We start from the raw sequence: 19,935 nt of genomic DNA, 5'->3' as shown, positions 1-19,935 counted from the left end.
TGTCTTCGGCTGAGGGCAGTGAGCTCCCTCTTGTGGTCAGGACATAGTCAAGCCTTTATCTCAACGTCTCAGATGCTCTGCGTCTGTATCCGGAGTGGTCGCTTCTCGAGCTTCTTCGATCATTTGGTCAATGCCTTTCTCTTTCAGAACTTTCTAGCATGGCACGAACAATCAGTCCAATGTTCCTTTATTAGAGAATGCCAGGGCGCCACTCACCGTAAGACACGTATTGTACTTTTTGAAGAGATCTGCACACTCATCATTGGAAGAGGTACCACGAAGGTACTCTGCAAGCTTTAGTCAATCATCTTGGACAATCAGCACATAACATACTTTCAGAAAACCATTTCAAGAAGCAGGCATCGTATCTCCTATGACCAATTTTATTAACCAAGTTCTCGGCCTATATCACAAGGGGGTTGCTCACTCCTTGACTTCATTACATTCCGGTGCTAGCGAAGACGACATCACACCAATGCCCCAACCCAATCTATCTTGCCAGAAATTCTCGATGTCAAGGCACAACCAAGAACTCGGACGTAGTGCAACTTCGTATTGACATGTACGGACAGCCTCGCGTTGATTATCTTGAGCGAGGCTTCGCGCAGTTTGCCCGTAGATTGTCCGAGATCTGGCGCTAGTCTGGCGCGTAAGGCCGCAATTCTGGACAAAAATTGTGATCAGAATTGGTTAATAACCTGCAACGCCTACTTTGTCCAGCTACCACCACAAGTCGTGCGCACCTTTGATGTGTTGTAGGTTTGTCAGTACTGCACAAGAACCCTGAATGACGATGGCTGTTCAGATAACGGCCGATTTCAAAGCTTATCAGGAACAAATTACCTCGACGTTATTGAGCGTAACTAGAAACGCTTCAGCAGTTGCCAATAATGACCTGAGCTTCCATCGTTCCTTGAGCGACAAGGTATCCCGCTCGCTGGACTCTCAGAATGCGAACTTCCTACGTCTCACGAATAAACTATTAAAGGCTGCTACGAAAGAAAGTAACATTAAGCCGCCAACTATTCAGGATTATGATGGAGTGGATGATCACTGGAAGGGGATTGTCGATGTGATCGATGACCTTCTGGAGAAGGTCGATGCTAACTTGGATGACTTCAATGGCGGTATCACTCATTCTATGACTCCTCCTCAACCAGCTACGCCTGAAACGCCACACCCAGGTCCTCGAATGCCTGCCTATCGTCCTTCACCCTACAGTAGTACCCCGAAACCACAAGCGAGATTTCAAAGAAAGGTTGACAACTACGAGGCTGGTCCATGGAAGCCCTTGCTGAAATCCAAGCCCAATTCGATCATCGATCTAGCCGCAAGTCTTGGTTCAGAAGATACTGGATACCACAACCCCTACACGCCGGAAATTCAGCAGTACAAATATCCTGCACAACTTTATGAAGAGGCAGAACCCATTGAATTTGAGCCTCCTGAGAATAGTCAGCCTACCTGGGTAGATACGGAAGCGGGTGTGCAAGCAATGCTCCAAGAATTGAGTGCTGCAAAAGAAATCGCCATCGACCTCGAGCATAACGATAAGAACTCATATGTGGGCCTTGTGTCTCTTATGCAAATTAGCACTCGATCAAAAGACTGGGTTGTTGATACTCTTCAACCATGGCGCGAGAATCTTCAGGTCCTGAATACCGTCTTCACAAACCCTACGATTCTTAAGGTCTTTCACGGCTCAACGTCAGATATGATCTGGCTTCAACGTGATCTAGGTTTGTATGTTGTTGGCTTGTTTGATACATATCATGCCGCCTCTGCTCTCAACTATCCTCAAAGGAGTCTTGCTGCTCTTCTTCGCAAGTTTGCCCACTTTGAAGCTCAGAAACAGTATCAATTGGCCGACTGGCGAGTGCGACCACTGCCTCAAGAACTTCTTGACTACGCTCGAGCTGATACTCATTACCTTCTCTATATCTACGACAATATGCGGAACGAGCTTGTTCAAGCGTCCACTCCAGACAACAACCTTGTCGACTATGTCCTAGAGCACTCAAAGAAAGAATGTCTTCAGGTATATGAGCGTCATGTTTACGATCGTGACAATGGCCTTGGTTCCGATGGCTGGATGAAATTGTTACTAGTTCGGGACACGAAGAAGCTGGACAAGGCACAGTTTGGCATACTTAGATCACTCCACGAATGGCGCGACCAGAAGGCTAGGGAGCTCGATGAAGGAGCTGTGAGCATCATATCCAACAATTATCTGTTCAACTGTGCATGGGTCAAGCCAGAAACCAGGGCGCAACTTTTTGGCAACAGAGAACTTGGTCGAGCATCGCCATATGTGGAGAGGCACTGTGACGAAATCATCGATGCCATCAGGCGCGGAAAGCGAGAGGGTTTAGAAGGGCCCAGCATCGACGAAGTCATCGAAAGAAACGCTGACAAGCTTTCCACCTACAGACAATTCAAGCATACAAACCCGAAAGCTAAGCCACAGGAGGTTCAGCAAAGCGTGGCTGCTACCATGCAGAAGCTTTTGCGAAATGGCGAGCTTCGCGAGGCTGTTGGCCCTGATGTTAGTAATGAAGCGTTGACTGGTCGGATCGACTCTTCTTTCTTGTGGGGTGGCACGTCACCATCAACAGTACTGACAGCTCTTGACTCTAAGGCCGTGAACCAGGCTCTCCGTGCTGTGATGCCATTGCATTATCTCGTCAACACGAATCCGGCTTCGAACGCCGCCATGCCAGCCACAGCAGGCGAGATACCTGACGCTACCGAATTACCTCAGACCGAGGCCGGCGTTCGAGTGGTTCAGGAACCTGACATCGACGTTCCTTTCACTCTTCGAGATCGAAATAGGAAGCGATCCGCGAACGAGCTTGAAACAGAGGAGGATCAGATCACTACTATACCTGCCGACAACTCAGGACAATTTGCTGTCACAGACGAAGGCAAGGTGATGAGCAGCAGAGAAGCCAGGAAAGCCTTCAAGCAGGCTCGTAAAGAGGCAGAAGCATCTCAACCCACCGACTTTCAGCCCTTCGACTATGCTAATGCACAGAGCATGTTGCACCCCGCCCCTCAGCCGGAGCCATTGAGCACCAACACGAAACCAAAGCCACTTAATCCATTCGCCAAAGCACTCGATACTAGTACAGGCGCCAGACGAAACAGACTGGGCAAGGAACTGCCTGGCAAGAGTCATACGTTCAAGTCCTGAGCTGTACTGGAAATTGATCATGAGAAGTCCCTCTATTCACCTTTGCCCTTACTAACCATATAAATTCTCATACATCGACGAAGACCCTAAGAACGCCTTATGTCTTTGTGCTACTCGTCTATGGCAGGTACGTTCCCGATTCTGTTCGTGCATTGTACTCATAGGTCATCTTAGAACTTTGTCTCTACATGAGATCAATTCAATGTTCTTTCTTGGGCCGCAAGTGGCCAACGAGATCTCGAATGATACGTCTGTCTAGTTTCCTGACCTACTATCGTCTTCGTGGAACGCCCGTGCTATGCTCTTAGAATGCCTTCCCGTCCTTGCCACACATAACACGTCCACCAAATCGTAGATGTACTCACAGTGCTGCCTGCTTTACCGCCTGCATATGGGATAGACATTTTTACTTCGACAGTAGTCACATGTCGTCTCGATCGTGGGTAGTTCAAGTGAAGTGGAAAATTCATTCCTGCTCTTCGATCCAAATGTCTCTTGCAGAGGCTTACATAGCCATCTCCGCCTGTAACTTTCGTAGTTCTTCCTCCTCGTCGTCCTCTTGTACCTTCTTGTTCGCAACTGAACTGTAGTTAGTGTAAGTTCCACGATTTATCCCATCTAACTTACCAGTCCCACTAGGAACAGCCGGCGCCCTCTCCAGCTCTCCCCCAACTGGCAACGTGCCGGTCTTCACCATTCGCTCGTCGAGCATCTCCTGCTCCAGTCCTTCAAGCTCGTCTTCCAGCTCGCCTTCGTCGATCGGCTCTCCAATCGGTGCGCTCGTTATGGCGTTTGCGATCTCCTCTCCTAGTTGTTGCTGCTCCCTCAATTCATCCATGGTTTTATCTACCTGATCGATCGTCATGCCCCCATGAATCTCCTTCATTGCCTTCCCAGCATTTCTCATAGCATTTAGTGTTTCCTGATTGATGTTGGCGGCTTCTATACTGTAGATTTGCTGTTCGATCTGTGCGATTTGGGCCGAGGTCTGCTCGAGGGTCTTTTCGTGTAGCTTTTTGCGTTTGAGTGCGGCTTTGGCGGCTATGAGATAGTGCAGTCAATATGCAGGTCCTATTTCTCCGTGGTGGTGCCAGTCAATCAAGCGCTCTTACCTGTTTTATTCGTGCTTATGTTCTTCCTCGCTGTGGCATCTGCTTCCGCCATTTGCGACTCTAAATGCCTTTCTCTCTTCTGAAGCATATCCAATTGTTCTCGTAGCCCGAGGATGGCCTTTTTTGGCGCATCTCGTCTCTTCTGAGCCGCCTGGCCACCGAACCATCCCCACATGTTGACTTCAGTGTTTCGAAAGATTGAAGGAGGACTGTCGAGGCGGCAGCGTGTGCCAGGGTACACCCCTCAGTAGCGCTGCAGGCGGGCTGAATTTCAGGTTTCACAGCGCTCCAGGAAGTATCTCAACTCGTACAGTTTTGGTCAGAGCAACTGCACTGAGTTGGGTGAGTTATCCAGCAGGCTGCGCTCTATCGTGTGCTTCGGTGGGATGGCAAGAGTTGATGTTGACACACGGCAGAATAACCCTGGTTGCAAACACGGGATCTGTCTGGAGGACGCCTATATTTTATTTGTTCGCGAAGGCAGATGCCAGAAAAGATTGCCCGAGAGTAACAGTACGGAACGCGAATAGGTAATTTGGTCGATACTTGATAGAGATGTTGGTATGACATCGTCAGCCGGGCTGTAGACACAAGCACTTGTTGAAACACGTGATGAGGTCACTCGCGAATATACATTCCATCTTTCCATCTTTCCATCCTTCCTGATGAAGATAATGTACCCACGACTGACAACCACCTTGTACAGTTTACGACATGAGCAATGTACTGCGTTGGCTTAGTCGATTCCATGCCGATCAAAGTCTCATATCATAATGGCTGAGAGCTCATCAAATGGCCCGGTGGCTTCCAAAATGATCTTCTTGTGCCAGCTACAAGAACAGCCACCCATGTCCAAGGTCCGCTTCCTGGGATGTGTTTTAGACTATGAGGACTCTACAGCCTACGTGACAGTTGAGCACAGATATCAAATAAAGTCTTCTCGACCGAGGTCATTCACAGCTCAAATTGATATGAATATAGTCATAGGAACAGCTAAGCCAGAGTGCTTTCAGTCAGGAAGCTGGATCAATATCATCGGTTACGTTCAGGCACCATCCGATCATGAACTGCAGAAGAGCAAAGCTTCTAGAAGCAAAAGCGCCGTACCAGATCTACCAGTCGTGCAAGCCGTGCTAGTATGGTCTGCTGGTGCCTTGAAGGTCGACAAGTATGAAAGGATTATCGAGCAACACTTGGCTCAAGAATCTGCAGCATAGGATGGGTGTGTACTGGCCATGACGTTATCAGACATGATATTGGTGCAGCACCGCAAACCATCAACCTAACCACGACGATTATTAGGGTTTTCTAAACCCTAAGAAAGTTCTATCAGGGTATATTCGCTTCCTGCACCTAACCACCTCTTTCTCCTGACATATTCGTCAATCACAAACCAAAAAGCAGGCTCTTCTTGACCTTTCGCCTCCGTTGCCGCTCGCAAAGTGCTGCGCAACTTAGGAAGATAAGGAGAAGAATTTCTTCCATGCCTGGTGCATCGTAAACTCGCAATATGCCTCGCTTTCTGATGCTCGTCAATGCTGCGTTCCTAAACGATGCTACCACCTCGTCGCCAGACAATAGTCTGAACTGTTCTTTCGAGCTCTTGTCAAGACCGGGTTCATTGTCTTTGACCGCACCTCGAATCCATGAATAACTGAAGTCCTGCTGACTTGGTCTGCTAACAATCATATCATACTTCTCAGAGCCCGCTTTGAGATCTTCATGGACGTTTCGCATCACTATCCAGGCCTGGCTCTCCGGCTGGCCAGGATCCCCCAAACCAAGCTTGATATGCTTTGAAGAAGGCATGGAGTCCGCAACGCCCACTATGGGTGCAGCTGCAGCTTCTTTCAATCCTAGGCTCGATCCCTTCCGTGCTAGGTCGTCAAACCCACCTCCGAGGATATCCCTCAAGCACACATCAGGCATACTTTTGGCAAACAGGGAAACTTCCGCAAAGTACAGGACCAGCTGGTCAGGATCGCAGATGATGAGGTGTGTCATGGCGTTGGCATTGTAGAAGCTGTACTCTCTGTACGATTTGGAGGCTTGTCGTCTCGCCGATACCGGGGGCGAGTGTGCAGTTGAGCTGCCCGCGACGTAAACCTCCTTGCCGTCGTTTGCTTGTGACATGTTCCGCGTGATAGGATCCAGATCAGGCTTAATGTTAGGGGAACTTTCTGCTGGTATGAGTCCAGTCGACCTCATACCTGAGCTTGATTGACCCGTCGTGGAGGAATCAGCCGACTGATAAGGCGGTAGGGACGATATTGTGCCAGCTTCTGCTTCCGGTTCAGTGACAAGCGCCTTTTCGTGACTATTGAATCTGACCGTCTTTTCGTCTGGAAACGTTGAGTGAACGCTGAGTTCTTTCTCGGTATTATTGGTTTCTGGCTGTTTATCGTCATGCTCTGCTAGCTCATTATGCTCCTTGTCCTCCGTGAATAGAACCATGTTCGCAACGCGGCCCAGGAAGCAAAGAAAGCAGTATTGAGGAGCTATCACACAAACCTCTGTTGTTCGAGTAGAATGGGACTAAATTCTACGAAGCCGTACTAGTCATTGGTTCGAGGTGACCACAACTTTATTGAACTTCCTCAATTTGGTATATTCGCAAAAGGGCGTTGCTTGGTACTGTCTTTATCGTCATCTCGTGTGTTAGCCACTGGTACCATGGTATAGGAAGCGATAGCCCATTCGTAGTGGAGCTTCGAAGACCATGATGGAATGGTGGCCTGAACCGAAGATGTTCCCGTCATGTGTAGCAAGCCGCCAATTATCGTGTACACAGTAAACTGCTATCGACAAATCTCATCAGCTCAAACACCAGTAGGTCTTAATGCGAAGCCATAGCAAGACACGACTACAACAACGCACGGAGCAGCTCGACCTTTGAGCTCAGAAGATTTAGTACCAGCCATGCTTTCTAATGTCAGACCTCAGGAAATCGATCCATCCCGTGGGACATACTAAGTAAGAACATGTACCTTGGACATCGCCTGTCATATAGTCTGGAAGAGCATGAGTACCTGCATCTCCGAGGTTAGTACTGCAGTACATTTGTTTGGCTTGGGTATCAATTTCAGGTATGATGCAACTGCTTGATTCCGTATGCAACGTAATCTCTTTACCCGAGGCGAAGACAATTCGCAGAGTCGAGTGAACGGGTCAATTGTACATTGTAACTCAGCTTTCCTTACGTGCTCCTTCATTCAAACTCCAAACGTGGGGACAACATGTATAGTTACTTGCCACCGAACCAGCTTGAGAGACCGCTCTTCGCCTCGGCGGCTTTCTTTTCCACGGTCTTGTCGAAGGTGTCGATGCCTTTGTTGATCTCGCGTTCGGTACGGTGTAACAGGTCACCTGCTTCCTTCTTGCCTTCCGCGTATTTCTTCTCAACGTCCGCCTTGCCCTGTTGCCATTGCTTTTCGGCCTCCGCCTTGCCTTGCTCCAACTTTCTTCGGGTATCAGCGGCCTAGATAAGTCAGCAAATCCACTTGTTGTTCAAGACTCATACAGCTCACAGCTTGGTTGACTTGACTCTCAGCTTGATTCAGATATGCTTCTCCCCTCTTCTCTACTTCCTTCCCTCTACCAGGTAGCTCGCCTCTAATCTTTGCAGAAGCTTTGTGGGCATCGGCTATACGGAAAAGTCAGTACTGAGCTTGTGTCAAGGTGTGCAGTACTTGCCTTCAAAGTGCTTCTCGGCTGCCTTTGGGTCGCCACCAGCACTATAGAGATAGTATCCAGCGCCTCTGCGAAAAATTTGTTAGTTAAATGTGCAACGATGTTGCTTTTGTCCTCTTCGACGTACCCAGCAGCTGCCAGACCCAAGACCGCAAGACCTCGACGGGACATGATGAGATAATTGGTCAGATTCTTTTGATAATGTTTTTCAAAAGGATTGCGGTTAGATCCAAATTGCTCAATCTTGAAGTTCTAGTAATCAACACAACTTTGAAAAGATGAACGTGGATAATAGTAATAGAAATGTAGAGCTTTTGCAAGCTCCTTCTGCGGCCACAAACCATGGCAGCTGAATGACGCTGCCGCCAGCACCAAAGAAGAGATTGACGTCATGCAGCATGGGAGACCAGCCTAGGCTGAGGAGGCGTTTTTGGCCCGCTGCAATTGCTTGCAGGCGACACTTTAAGCTCGTCCAGCCCCAATTCGATGCTTGGAACTCCAGTTACCGCCTAGCTGAGTGCTGTTCACGCCAGCATTTTGTCCACATGGTATTGTCCAAGGCTACCAACAACTCGGGAAGCCGTGTTGCGAACCACGTTTGTGAAGAATATTCATGAACACAGGAGCAGCTTCTATCTATAATGCAACAGCACGACTGAAACACCAGCATCGCCTTATTGAACTAATGAACTTTTTCCATAGAGCATAACTGAACAAAAGCGGTCGTTCCCTCGACGAGAGAGACTCTTACTAAACACATTGCAACGTTGACCATAATCTCTGGTCCCTGGTTGTTTATCGCCTGAGACAGAACGAGCCTCGACTCTTTGTGCTCACAGGTGGTGTCCTCCTACCGATGCAAGTGGTATGTCAGCTCAAATCAGTCGTACCAATACCTCCGACCTCCAAGCGAGTCAGTATGATGGGCAGATCAGGCTGCTTGATAGCACAGGAGCAGACGTGGATGATGGCGCAGCACTAGAACCGGGCGAGAGCTGGAGAAGGTTGGCACGAAACCCCACGAGGACCTCAGTAAAAGAGCAGTTGTCGAGGCGAAAATATGCTAGCTGGCGCAGGGACAAATTTGGTAATGATGTCGATGATAGTAATGCCAGCAGGGAGGCAGATGCAGGAGCAGCCACGGCGGGGAAGACAAACAAAACACAAGCAGCTGTTACGGAAGTACACCCCGAGAATGAAGAGTCACAAACTGTTGATTTTGGAGCACAACCAAGCACTTCTGACGTGGCTGATCAGGCTAAACCGAATCAACCCATGACCATTCCAAAGCGATCCGAGAAACCAGACCAACAGGTTGATATACTGTATGAGAATCAACGAGGGTCATTCTTTTGTGGCATACCACTATATTCACACTCATCTCTGCTCAACTTCGATCCTGCCGCTTGGGTTACCAGAGATTTCAAGAATTCGCCTGTAAATATTACAAACGCGCAGGTCCCAGACCCCAGCTGGATGTGGGCATGGAAGACGTGGTACGTGGACATGAGTGCAGATGTCGATGAGGAAGGCTGGCAGTACTCCTTCATGTTTGGCAAGAACTTTTCTTGGCATGGCACGCATCCCTGGTTCCATTCATTCGTGCGGAGGCGGCGATGGCTGAGAAAACGTGTCAAGAGGTCAGACAAGGCAGCGCGAAAGGAAGGGGATGCATCTCTAGAAGGTGGCCATCACCTGAATGCTGACTATTTTACGATACATTCGAGACCAAGAGAGCGCAGTCCTGTTGGTGATTCCACAAATCCAGAAGCACGTCTTGCGCGACCAGTGAGCTTTGCCAGTCATGGTACTTCGGACCAAGAGGTAGCAAAGACGGAAGAGATGAAAGACGTTCCGTCATTGATGAAAGCCATCAAGTTGTCTACAATCGATCGAGAAAAGGTTGACGCACTGAAGCAGTTCGTCTCCACGGCGGGCGAAGAGATATTGTACCTCTCAGAGAAGATACCTGAAATCATGTCAAGTCTGGTCTTCCAAAACTCGAAACGACAGATCCTGCAATACCTAAAAGACCAGGCAGAATCAGCGCAGCAGCATCGAGAACAACACGACGCCGAAGATCGTCCGGAGGGCGATGAGGAGAAGCGACGGATAGACAACCTCCTTAAAGCTGCAGAAGCTGCCAATCAAGAGATACAGGGTCTTGAATACTGGAGCGATCGCAAACACGTGCTTCAGACTGAAGACGAACTAGATGTGGATGACATACAACAGAGTCGCGAAGGTGTTGGTGAGATAAAAGGCATTTCTGAAAAGGCGGAAATCACGGCTCATGTAAGAGTTGACCGTCGCTTGAATGTGAAGGGTAAAGAAGCAGAACGTTCGAACGACGACGAAAGCAAGGAGAAAGAGGACTTGAAGGCAGAGCCTCATATCATAGGGGACTCTCTAGTCATTCCTGACAAAGGTGACGACGATGACGACGACAACAAGTCAGTGGATGAAGATGCATGGAAGGGGAATGGGCAGCCAATATACCTTTAGCGAGTTGGTCTTGGCACTCATTCCTAGTTAGCGCGGCGTTTCCTGGACTCCGAGTCAGATACGAGGTGTAGTAATTTAACTTAGTTCGGGTTAGTCTAATCGCGACGTCGCGTGGAACGCGTTTGGGTGCTTGCTTTGACGCGTGTTTTCGCGCTTTCGCGCCGTGGTGTGAACCTCGACCTTGAGTCCAGTGACTGCCAGTACAGACCTTTTGGCACGCTATCATCGTGCTGTTCCATTCCTCGTGTTTCTTGCACTTGGTTCCATGACAATTTCATAATCGCAACTTCCTCCTAGTATCCGCACCATGGCTCCTTCCGTTCGAAGCAGAATCTCAAAACGGCAGGCGCGACCAGACAGCTGCGCTTTCCGCGTGACAAAATCCAGCAAATTGAATATTCAAGCAGAAGTCAGCAAGCAAAAGATTGATGCGATCGAAGAGTGCATTCAAGCAAAATCAAAACCGCAGTTGCAGCTACCCAAGCAAGAGCTATCATCATCGAAAAAGAGACGGCGCGATGAGTCTGACCTCGTAAATGAGGAAGGCGCGACCCGGGCGCAGGAACCACTGAAGAAGGCACGACCGACCACAACTCTGCTCACTCCGCCAATATCATCGCCTGAACCCGAGTGTTTACCAGAGACTTTGCAAGAGCTTGTCGCTTTACACAAAGTTTTCGTTCAGGCTCTGACCGTGCATTTTGCTCACAATGGCTCAAGAGACGCGGTACCCGTTCTTACGCTGATGCCCTCGATGACTAGGCTATGGAAACGGAAAGCTGTGACTTTGCAAGATATACAACGCATGCTTGCCATATGGGAGTGCACATCAACGACTGCGACACAGGAGGTTACGTTTAGTAGAGGCCCTTTCAAACTTATCACGACTGGTATTGGAGCAAATCAGCAGACCAGGATCGAGTATGCATGGCAAAATGCTCAAAGTACTTCCATTGACGCTGGCATGCACGCTAAGTACGAAAAATCGATCCAGAAACTACACCAGAGGGCACAAATTGATCCAGTAACCTATGCTTTCGTACACGAAACGCTTCTACACTTCCCAATTCTGAAATGCCAGATCGGCTCGCAAACTCAAATGAGACAAGAGAAGATCTCCTCGACTCGAGATTATATCCTCTCAGAGACTGAGAAAGCAGTACCCGCGAAACCAAGCACGGCCACAGCAACAACAGAACCAGATTTTACAAAGCTCAATATAAATGAGCCATTGGAGTCTACGAAACCCACTTCATATGAGGACAAGCTCAAATCTCGTACCTTAGGTCTCTTCGACCGTCTCAAAGCTAAACAGCTTGCAAACAGCTCTTCTGCCACGCCCACCAGTGCCGAACTCTCTCGAAGACGTGCCCTACACCGCATTCCAGATGTACTGGACGTCCTGCGTCTGAAGCAATCTCAAAAACTGAACACGCTCTTCCGATCAGATATGGATGGGCTAGTCAGTGGAACTCGTGCTCCAAGCATGAAAGTCAGCTTCAGTTTAGAGCAGCTGGTGCAGGAAATTCGGGATAGTGGACGTGTGCCTATTGCTCCGGAAGAGATCAAGGAGTGCTTGAAGATACTTGGATCGGAGGTCCCTGATACTTGGTGTAGAACATATTTTGGGAGTGGGTTGCAGTGCGTCACATTGCAAGGGGAGGGATGGCCGAAGGATGCGGTTAGGGAGTGGTGCTCGAAGGAGATTGCAAAGTCTAACTCGAAATCGTGATTGCGAGGACTTGGTAGCGAGGAGACCACATGTTGAGATCGCGTGCTTTTGTGAATCTGATTTTGAGCGTTCTAGCAAGCACTTGCGATCGCGATAGGTATTCGTTAAGCAGGCGAGCCTTTTCAATTTGCATTACTTACGTTCCAAACCAACTCAATCTGCTTCGGCTCAGACGATCTTGACCACAAGCTGTCCCTCGCTGCCTAATTGAGATTCGACGATTGTGCCCATGTCAGCACTCAACGTCCTGATCTTTCCACACACGAAGTCATGGTCTGCATCCTCAACTGAAAGCAACCCAGCCTGAAACGCTTTGATTCTGTTTGGGAAGATCTCAAGCTTCTGCAATTCAAGCTTGCCATCTGGCGACTCGTTAACAACCACGTTCCAAGCAGCACTCAGATCATTTCGATAGGCAGCCTTCACAGCATAGTCATCGATAAAGTCGCCGCATCCATAGATTATGAGCTTGCCATTGAGAACCTCGACACCTTGCACATGATGTGATGAGTGACCATGGATGATATCTACCTCACATTCGTTGATCAGGAAGTGAGCCAGCGATTTAATATCAGCGTCAGGATGCCATGCGTAGTTGGGACCCCAATGCATTGACACAATCTTCACCGCAGGTTTGGTAGACGACTTTCCCAGGACGTTCTTCAGCATCGCCCGATGATAGCCGTCGTATCGAATCAAGTTGAACTCAGGGATCGACGACCAGTCATCTGGATGGTCTGAGAAGGAGTACAGGTGGATTTCGTGCTGCGCTCCAGCTGTATCTGCCTTAGGCTTGAGCTTCAGTACTGCTGGCCTCTGAGCGTCCTCCACAGTACGGCCAGCTCCTGCATAAGCAATCCGAGCATGTCCGAGAACTCCCACAGTGTCGAAGAGACCCTCTTTGCTAAAATCGAGCGTATGGTTATTAGCTAGACTGACATAATCGACTCCCGCAACTTTGAGGCTCTGCACGTTCTGAGGATGCATACGATAGTTGAAGACTTTGTCAGGCCATTGGCGTGGATGAGTCGTAATGGCTGTTTCGAGGTTACCAAGTACCAAGTCGGACTTCTTGAGAAAGTCCAGTGTATTGCCCCAAGGTGTACTAACGTTGTACTCACGAAGGTGTGGATAGGTGCGCTTGATCTGTGCTGCGTGTCTGGCTTCTTCTGGCTCGTCGACATGCTGGGGAAGGAGCTGGTCGATCAGTCGTCCCAGCATGAGGTCGCCGAGGAAAGTGAGAACGTAACTGTTACTAGTCATCGCATGGTCTAGGTGTCCTGTCAGTATCCGAGTCAATTGAGAATAGTTCGATGTTATCAAGTTCAACAGAAAGGCGTAACCTATTTAAGCACTGGCATCTGCGTCAAACGAACAAGTTGACAGTGAGGACAATATGGCTTTGCGACATTGCAAAATGTGAGTAGCTCTGCAACCTTCAAAGATACTTCACCTCAAACCAGCACCCGAATTGGACTGTACGATAAGACTGAGCGGGAGGCGGTATCGTTCAAGCCACGGCACAGTACACTCATACTGGTAGTCCATCAGAGCGGAACACGTGGACGGCGGTGACTCGTGGTGAGGACATCGTCACTGGCTGACAACTACAAAGTCAATATATAGTTTCCAAAATTTAACACTAGAATCTTAACTGCCGAAGCTAATGCATATTTGTTACAGATGATGCTTGGTTTATGGCGTACTTCTATATGACTAGAGAAAGTCTGAATACGAGAGCATCCATCAACATCGACCACGACACGACCATTTACAAGGTGTACATGAAGTCTGGTCGCTTGTCGCCAGCAACCCAAATTTGCTCGGCTGTCATACCCTGGTGCATGTTGTCTCGCTTTCCAGAGCGTCGCAGTCTGTTCTCTCGTCGCAACATAAGGTGCATGAAGATAGTGCCTCCGAGAAGGCAGAAAATCTGGTATGCAAGGACTGTGCCGTGACCAGTCCAGTATCTGGGTCTCTCGTGGCGAAGATAAATATTGGAGCTCACCTGGTCATTGTCAGCAAACAGATTCATGATAGAAACATCGATGTGTCGGTACTTACCACACCGTTCAGGTTACCCCATCCTACAACAATGCCGATGATGACACCACGTTTGTAAACACCTTCGATATTGTTCGAGCACCAGGTCAGAGAATTAGGTATGGCAGGATAAATGCCAGCCGCGCCCAAGAAAGTGCCGGCGTATTGTATCTTCACGTTTTGACTTCCTAGCAACATGGAAAATCCGGTTATGCCAATCAGGACTGTTGCCATATTACAGTATCCTCGGCACTTTGTACGATCAGCCACAAAGCCGACGAAGATGGTCAATGCTGCAGCGACTGCGTATGGGGGGACTGAGAGGAGTTGTGCTTGTGTGCTAGATGATGAATTAGTCTCAAGCACACAGAGCGATGGTTCGACCAATACGTTGGCCAGGGGACAGATGTACTTACCCTCTGTAACCCATACCGGCGATGATGGTTGGAAGGAACAAGGAGAAGGAGTATAGAGGGCACAATGTACCCATGTAGATGAACTTGAACAATTAGCAAGGTTCACGACTTTTCTCTCCTTCGTCACTCACGGCATAGCCCCAGCACTTCCAGTCCTTCAGGGCGGCAATAATGTGTCGCTTGTCATATTCTTCGCCTGTTGACGATTGCTTGTCTTCAGCAAGTCGTCGTCGGACTCGGATTCGCTCGTCAGGGGTAAGGAAACCAGCAGTGTCGGGCCAGTTGAACGTCATCCACCAGCAGAAACAGCCGACAAACATGGTAGCAAGACCTTCGATGATGAAAATCCACGCCTGATAGAGTTTAGCACGAGTATGGAAAATATATTTCCGCACTTACCCATCCATTTCTGCCGCCAATGCCATCCATCAGGGCGATAGCAGCTGCCAAAAGTCCACCGAAGGAGCCTGCCAGAGCGGCTGCGGAGAAGAAAGTAGCTGCTCGAATGCCCAACTCTGACCGCTTGTACCAGCAGCTGAGGTAGTACTATATACCGAATCAGCCGACACTCGTATTGATTATTGACAAGAATACTCACGTTGACACCAGGGAACAGACCAGCTTCTGCAAGACCCAAGAACCAACGGCTGAATTTATTAAAAACACGTTCCGATGAAAGTAGTTTCCGGAACTTACCAGGCCAATAGACCAGCGTAATTGGTGACCAGACCCATGAGTGTCATGCAAAGGCCCCAGGCCAAAATGATTCCCGTGAAAAACACACGGGGAGTAAGTCGTTTGAGCAAGACATTTGTTACTGGTTCTGCCAAAGCATAGGAGACGAAGAAGATAGTAAGAGCTAAATTTTGTTAGTCTGTTGTGCTTCACCGATGTAGATCCGACAGCACGCTCGGAAATGCATGGATGGAATGCTCACAATTATTGTAGTCGTGTCCAGTCATTCCCAAGTCTGCCTCCATACCAGCAAGACGCGCATTTCCTATGTTTGTTCGATCCAAAAAGGATAGAAGGTAGAGCAGACAGAGCCAGGGGATGAGCCAGCTGCATCAGACATTAACGATATTCGACGTGGTATCATGCATGCAGGACGACTTACCGGTCAACCTTCCACATCAAGGCCCTATCAATCTTCTTGCGCTCTTCAGCCGACTTGCCTGCATCTGGATCAGGCAGTTCATGTAGACTCTCAATGGCGCTAACGACGGAGGCCTTTCGCTCAGCAAAGGACTCTCCATTCTTCTCGTTGTCGTCCGAACTGGAATCTCGGTGATGAGCCATGGTGAAGTGCTAGTGTCAAGAACGCAGCGAGAGAACAGAATGAGATAGTAAGAGTCGAAATACTGACGAAAGAAGTGAGATGGACGGCAAATTATAGTCCAACAAGTCCGTCTCGTTCGCAGCAATTGCCGGACGTCACTTCGTCTTGATTTGATAGCAGCCATGCGCGGTACACGTGCAGAAGAGTTTCGGGCGTGTAGTTTGGTTGCCGCCGTTATCTGCGGGCTAAGCTCGAAGTAGCAATATCCCCCAGTCTGCCCAAGCGAACTACTCCATAAGCATGGAGTATCTGGGGAAATGAGAGGTGGAAAGTTTCTGGTAAATCAGCCACATTGCTTGGCAGAAGTCTCGACTGCATTTTGTCAATCTCGCCAAGGAATCTTGACTGCAAGACAAGGCCACTTTTCCGACTGAATGGCGTATCTAGCTTCGGGCTGACGGATGCAAGCAGAACACACAGTCACCTTAAGTGTGCCGCACTTCTCTGTTTGTGCCTGATGGAATTTCTGGAAGGAGCTCAGTGGAGTGATGAGGTGCTTACAGATGCTGCCAAGCTGCCAAGACTGGACTTTGACTGATTTGAGAAAGTTCGGATTTTTGGCGTGAGCATTTGTCAAATCAGCAGAAGTACCACGGTATAGTCTTTCTTATGCCACCTAAGTTTCAAGTTGCCGAATAGGTAGGTAAATGCTAGATCTAGCGAACAAGATGGTTCCGGTAGGAATGAAGTCCGTCATTCCACTTCGGAAGTTGATCGCTCAAAGGGTTGTCTTACTGATGTGCTTTTCTGCCTGGTGTGACACTCCTTCGCCTCCACGATCACGATTTTCGCGGGACGATACCCACAGGGCGAATCCGGGGACATTCGATGCGAAAATTTCTTTCGTCCGGGGTTGTCATCGTGAGTTCAACCAGTGAGCTCGTAACGTCCAATACGTGCGGAGTTTGTTGCAGGTGCTCACACAAACCAGTGTCATTGATTTTGATTTGTGCTGAACTGGATTGCTGGGCGCCAACCACTCAGAGCAATGCCGGTTCACCGCATCAACCGAGGATTGTCATCGCGTATTAACACGTGGCGAATACATGGTAAACTGCTGCCGCATTTCTAGTGCTTCGCTCTCATCGAGATACGGTATGCTTGTAACATGTGTGATCTGAACGTGCCTCTCAAAGACCGCTCGAGAACTAGGCGCCCCAGACTGGGATGTCCCGTGTCCCTAACACGTGTCAAATGATCCACATTACTATTGTGAGAAATACATACTCGTACCCTAATGGTATCAAGCGAGAGCAGACCCTCACCGTTCCGAGCTCCCAAGACACTGCAACCTCGAACCGCTCGCCTAATGGCCCCAGGCGTGCTTGAGAGAACTTTGCCAAGTTCTATGGGACAATATGGGACTACTCCTCTTCTTGAACTTTGAAAATGTTGAGGAAAAGCACATAGGCATTTCCCAAGGATCACGTTGATTTGAGGCTGACAGACTCGATAAAGTGATTGCTTGGTCAGCTGTTTTAGCACTGTGGCCTCCCCATTTTCGACGACTTCTGCTCCTGCATATTCTTTCTGGTGGATCAGGTAGCCAGCTTCATCCATGAAGCACTTGTCACGCTACAGCTGTGGCTATGACAAAGACAGGATGCCGAGCTGTCACCTTGATCTGAGCGACTGAGTGTGGTCCATATTTCTCCACGGTCGAAAGGCATGTAACCCCTGAGCTGGCGACGAGATGCGGGCTCTGATGGTCCGTACTTTTATCTGGGGTCATCTCGAGTCCCTAACCGACCAGGATTCGAGAAGGGATCGCACATTCCTGCAACTTCTGAGCAGAGGTCTGGCGATGCAACTAATGTGATGTTGATAATGCTCGACAAAGCCTCGTGACTGCCGCGTAATGTACATCCTGGTGGAGCTCTCGATTCAATGGGTTGGCGACGTGAGATGGTACGTCCTTGAAAGATTCTACTTAAGTATTAGGCGTCCAGAGTGACCAGATCTTTCTGCTATGCCGATTCGGCTTGTTGAACATGATTCTGGTTGTGCTGAATTGAGCGTAGTGACTAGGGATATTTGATCTAGATGTTAACGGAATGATCTACAGAGGTGTACAGTATAATATCGAGCCTCCAGGTCACACCGTCCGAGCTCACGTGTATGTACGTTCAACAGTACCATCTCTTCAGACTTTGGAGTACTAAAGTTGACGTGTGAAGAATATCAGCAAAAGATCACGGTTGCACGTGCCCAGGTGAATGAAACTCAAGCTTATCTTCAAGTTGCCTGAGCGCCGCAGCCTTAGGCTTGGCCTAAGAACTTTGATTTATTGTTCACGACATTGCGTTATGTACACAGTCGAATGATCACTCAAAGCCAAATAAACTCTTACTGCTGGAACGGTGTTCCGAATAACAAGGCTAGGAAAATCTGCATCGAACCTTACTGACCGATCGCCTTGCATATCTAAGAGCACCAGTGTGCTGCGACATCTACACCCTAAACGAAGCGCAGCCTGCCTTGTACATCTCGTAGCAAGCCTTTTTCTTGCAGGGCGCAAGCCCGCTTCTTAAGGCCTTGGACTTCAGCAGACATGTCTCAGGGAGGGTTGACAAGACGAAGGGGAGCTGGCGTAACGGCTGAAAACAACGACGATAGTCCTGCCTCACGAGTCACGTCGCCAGCGCCTAAAGAGAATACCTTCGATCGGACGCCCGAAACTGGTCGTGAAGTCAGTGACAATGGCCATATCGTTGCCTATGACCCCCGAGATATGAGTGAGAGCGCAGAACGCAGTAAACAACCAAAACTCACCCTAATGGAGGAAGTGCTACTGCTGGGGTTGAAAGACAAGCAAGGATATCTTTCCTTCTGGAACGATAATATCTCGTACGCGCTGCGTGGATGTATAGTAATAGAGTTGGCCTTCAGAGGCAAGATCAGCATGCAGAAAGACTCCTCAAGAAGGAGGTTTCAACTTGCAGACCGTGTAATAGAAGTCATTGACGAAGGTCAAACTGGCGAAGTCCTTCTAGACGAAGCCCTCAAAATGATGAAATCTAGCGAAAAGATGAGTGTGAGCTCGTGGATAGATCTTATGAGTGGTGAGCTGCCATTGCGAAATGATTTGACACTTGGCCTAACAGATTCTAGGTGAGACGTGGAATTTGATGAAGATCGGCTATCAATTGAAACAAGTGAGAGAAAGGCTGGCAAAAGGTCTAGTCGACAAGGGTGTATTACGAACCGAGAAACGGAACTTCCTGCTCTTCGACATGGCAACACATCCGGTCGTCGATTCCGCTGCCAAAGACGAAATAAGAAAACGAGTGAAGAACATCTGCACAAATAGAACAGTCGTGTTACCGCCCTCTCAATTCTTGCCTGCAGAGCTCGACTTCCGATACCTGAGGACCATCGCGATGGTGTGCGCCAGCTATGCAGCCAACGTCCTAGAGAACGCGCTTGTGACTTTGGGGCACGAATCCAGAGAAAGAGCATTTGCACATGTGGACGAACTTCTTGCCGAGTATAGTCAATATCCATTTGCTAAGAGACAGACCGGTTCGCAAGGAATTGGAGCCAACCTGTCGCAAGCTGTAGCGGAAGAGGTTGAGAAGAACAAGGAAAGAGAATTACAGCTCGAGGTATGCTTTCTATTCAGGCATTTGTGTATGTTCATTAATCATTCTCAGGTTGTGGCCGCATGCTTGAGCGTTTTCACCAGACTCGATTCTTTACTATGATCCGAATATTTGCATCAAAGACTTTCCAACTGGACAACCCCTTCCTTGGGCCTCCATCAAACTAGGGTCGATCAGAGATAGTTATTTCTGGTATGCCAGGCTCGCTAATGCTGATGTCACGGTTGAAATTCCTCGCCGACTTACACAATCTACGTCGAGTAAGACAGAGGTCCAAGATTTGTTACTCCTTGTCGTCTCATA

General features: G+C 48.8%; 9 protein-coding genes across 9 annotated transcripts; 4 read left to right on the top strand and 5 right to left on the bottom strand.

Annotated features, from left to right (window-relative positions):
• Positions 1 to 793: 793 nt before the first annotated feature.
• Positions 794 to 3,193, top strand: RRP6 (exosome nuclease subunit; the record flags this gene model as incomplete). Its single annotated transcript, XM_064894602.1, has 1 exon — positions 794 to 3,193. One exon carries the CDS (start codon positions 794 to 796, stop codon positions 3,191 to 3,193), a length of 2,400 nt encoding a protein of 799 aa, XP_064757289.1.
• Positions 3,194 to 3,698: 505 nt separating this feature from the next.
• SNF7 (ESCRT-III subunit protein snf7) lies at positions 3,699 to 4,480 on the bottom strand (the record flags this gene model as incomplete). Its single annotated transcript, XM_064894601.1, has 3 exons — positions 3,699 to 3,772; positions 3,821 to 4,234; positions 4,306 to 4,480. The coding sequence occupies 3 exons, from the start codon at positions 4,478 to 4,480 to the stop codon at positions 3,699 to 3,701; spliced, it is 663 nt and encodes a 220-aa protein (XP_064757288.1).
• Positions 4,481 to 5,691: 1,211 nt separating this feature from the next.
• On the bottom strand, positions 5,692 to 6,759 carry LTR64_000214 (uncharacterized protein; the record flags this gene model as incomplete). Its single annotated transcript, XM_064894600.1, has 1 exon — positions 5,692 to 6,759. The coding sequence occupies one exon, from the start codon at positions 6,757 to 6,759 to the stop codon at positions 5,692 to 5,694; it is 1,068 nt and encodes a 355-aa protein (XP_064757287.1).
• Positions 6,760 to 7,549: 790 nt separating this feature from the next.
• On the bottom strand, positions 7,550 to 8,166 carry LTR64_000213 (uncharacterized protein; the record flags this gene model as incomplete). Its single annotated transcript, XM_064894599.1, has 4 exons — positions 7,550 to 7,783; positions 7,833 to 7,948; positions 7,999 to 8,063; positions 8,123 to 8,166. 4 exons carry the CDS (start codon positions 8,164 to 8,166, stop codon positions 7,550 to 7,552), a joined length of 459 nt encoding a protein of 152 aa, XP_064757286.1.
• Positions 8,167 to 8,862: 696 nt separating this feature from the next.
• On the top strand, positions 8,863 to 10,500 carry LTR64_000212 (uncharacterized protein; the record flags this gene model as incomplete). Its single annotated transcript, XM_064894598.1, has 1 exon — positions 8,863 to 10,500. The coding sequence occupies one exon, from the start codon at positions 8,863 to 8,865 to the stop codon at positions 10,498 to 10,500; it is 1,638 nt and encodes a 545-aa protein (XP_064757285.1).
• A 307-nt stretch (positions 10,501 to 10,807) lies between these two features.
• Positions 10,808 to 12,232, top strand: LTR64_000211 (uncharacterized protein; the record flags this gene model as incomplete). The annotated part of the gene is made up of 1 exon (XM_064894597.1): positions 10,808 to 12,232. One exon carries the CDS (start codon positions 10,808 to 10,810, stop codon positions 12,230 to 12,232), a length of 1,425 nt encoding a protein of 474 aa, XP_064757284.1.
• A 168-nt stretch (positions 12,233 to 12,400) lies between these two features.
• LTR64_000210 (uncharacterized protein) lies at positions 12,401 to 13,495 on the bottom strand (the record flags this gene model as incomplete). Its single annotated transcript, XM_064894596.1, has 1 exon — positions 12,401 to 13,495. One exon carries the CDS (start codon positions 13,493 to 13,495, stop codon positions 12,401 to 12,403), a length of 1,095 nt encoding a protein of 364 aa, XP_064757283.1.
• A 508-nt stretch (positions 13,496 to 14,003) lies between these two features.
• Positions 14,004 to 15,990, bottom strand: LTR64_000209 (uncharacterized protein; the record flags this gene model as incomplete). The annotated part of the gene is made up of 9 exons (XM_064894595.1): positions 14,004 to 14,240; positions 14,297 to 14,615; positions 14,692 to 14,774; positions 14,823 to 15,044; positions 15,091 to 15,237; positions 15,290 to 15,338; positions 15,388 to 15,550; positions 15,629 to 15,753; positions 15,809 to 15,990. The coding sequence occupies 9 exons, from the start codon at positions 15,988 to 15,990 to the stop codon at positions 14,004 to 14,006; spliced, it is 1,527 nt and encodes a 508-aa protein (XP_064757282.1).
• Positions 15,991 to 18,581: 2,591 nt separating this feature from the next.
• VPS74 (Vacuolar protein sorting-associated protein 74) lies at positions 18,582 to 19,734 on the top strand (the record flags this gene model as incomplete). Its single annotated transcript, XM_064894594.1, has 3 exons — positions 18,582 to 19,092; positions 19,142 to 19,635; positions 19,684 to 19,734. The coding sequence occupies 3 exons, from the start codon at positions 18,582 to 18,584 to the stop codon at positions 19,732 to 19,734; spliced, it is 1,056 nt and encodes a 351-aa protein (XP_064757281.1).
• Positions 19,735 to 19,935: the final 201 nt, after the last annotated feature.

Source organism: Lithohypha guttulata, assembly GCF_036872675.1.
Source record: "Lithohypha guttulata strain CCFEE 5908 chromosome Unknown scaffold_1, whole genome shotgun sequence".
NCBI lineage: Eukaryota > Fungi > Ascomycota > Eurotiomycetes > Chaetothyriales > Trichomeriaceae > Lithohypha > Lithohypha guttulata.
Note: the sequence above shows the minus strand (reverse complement) of the source record. Positions and strands in the feature narration are given on the sequence as shown.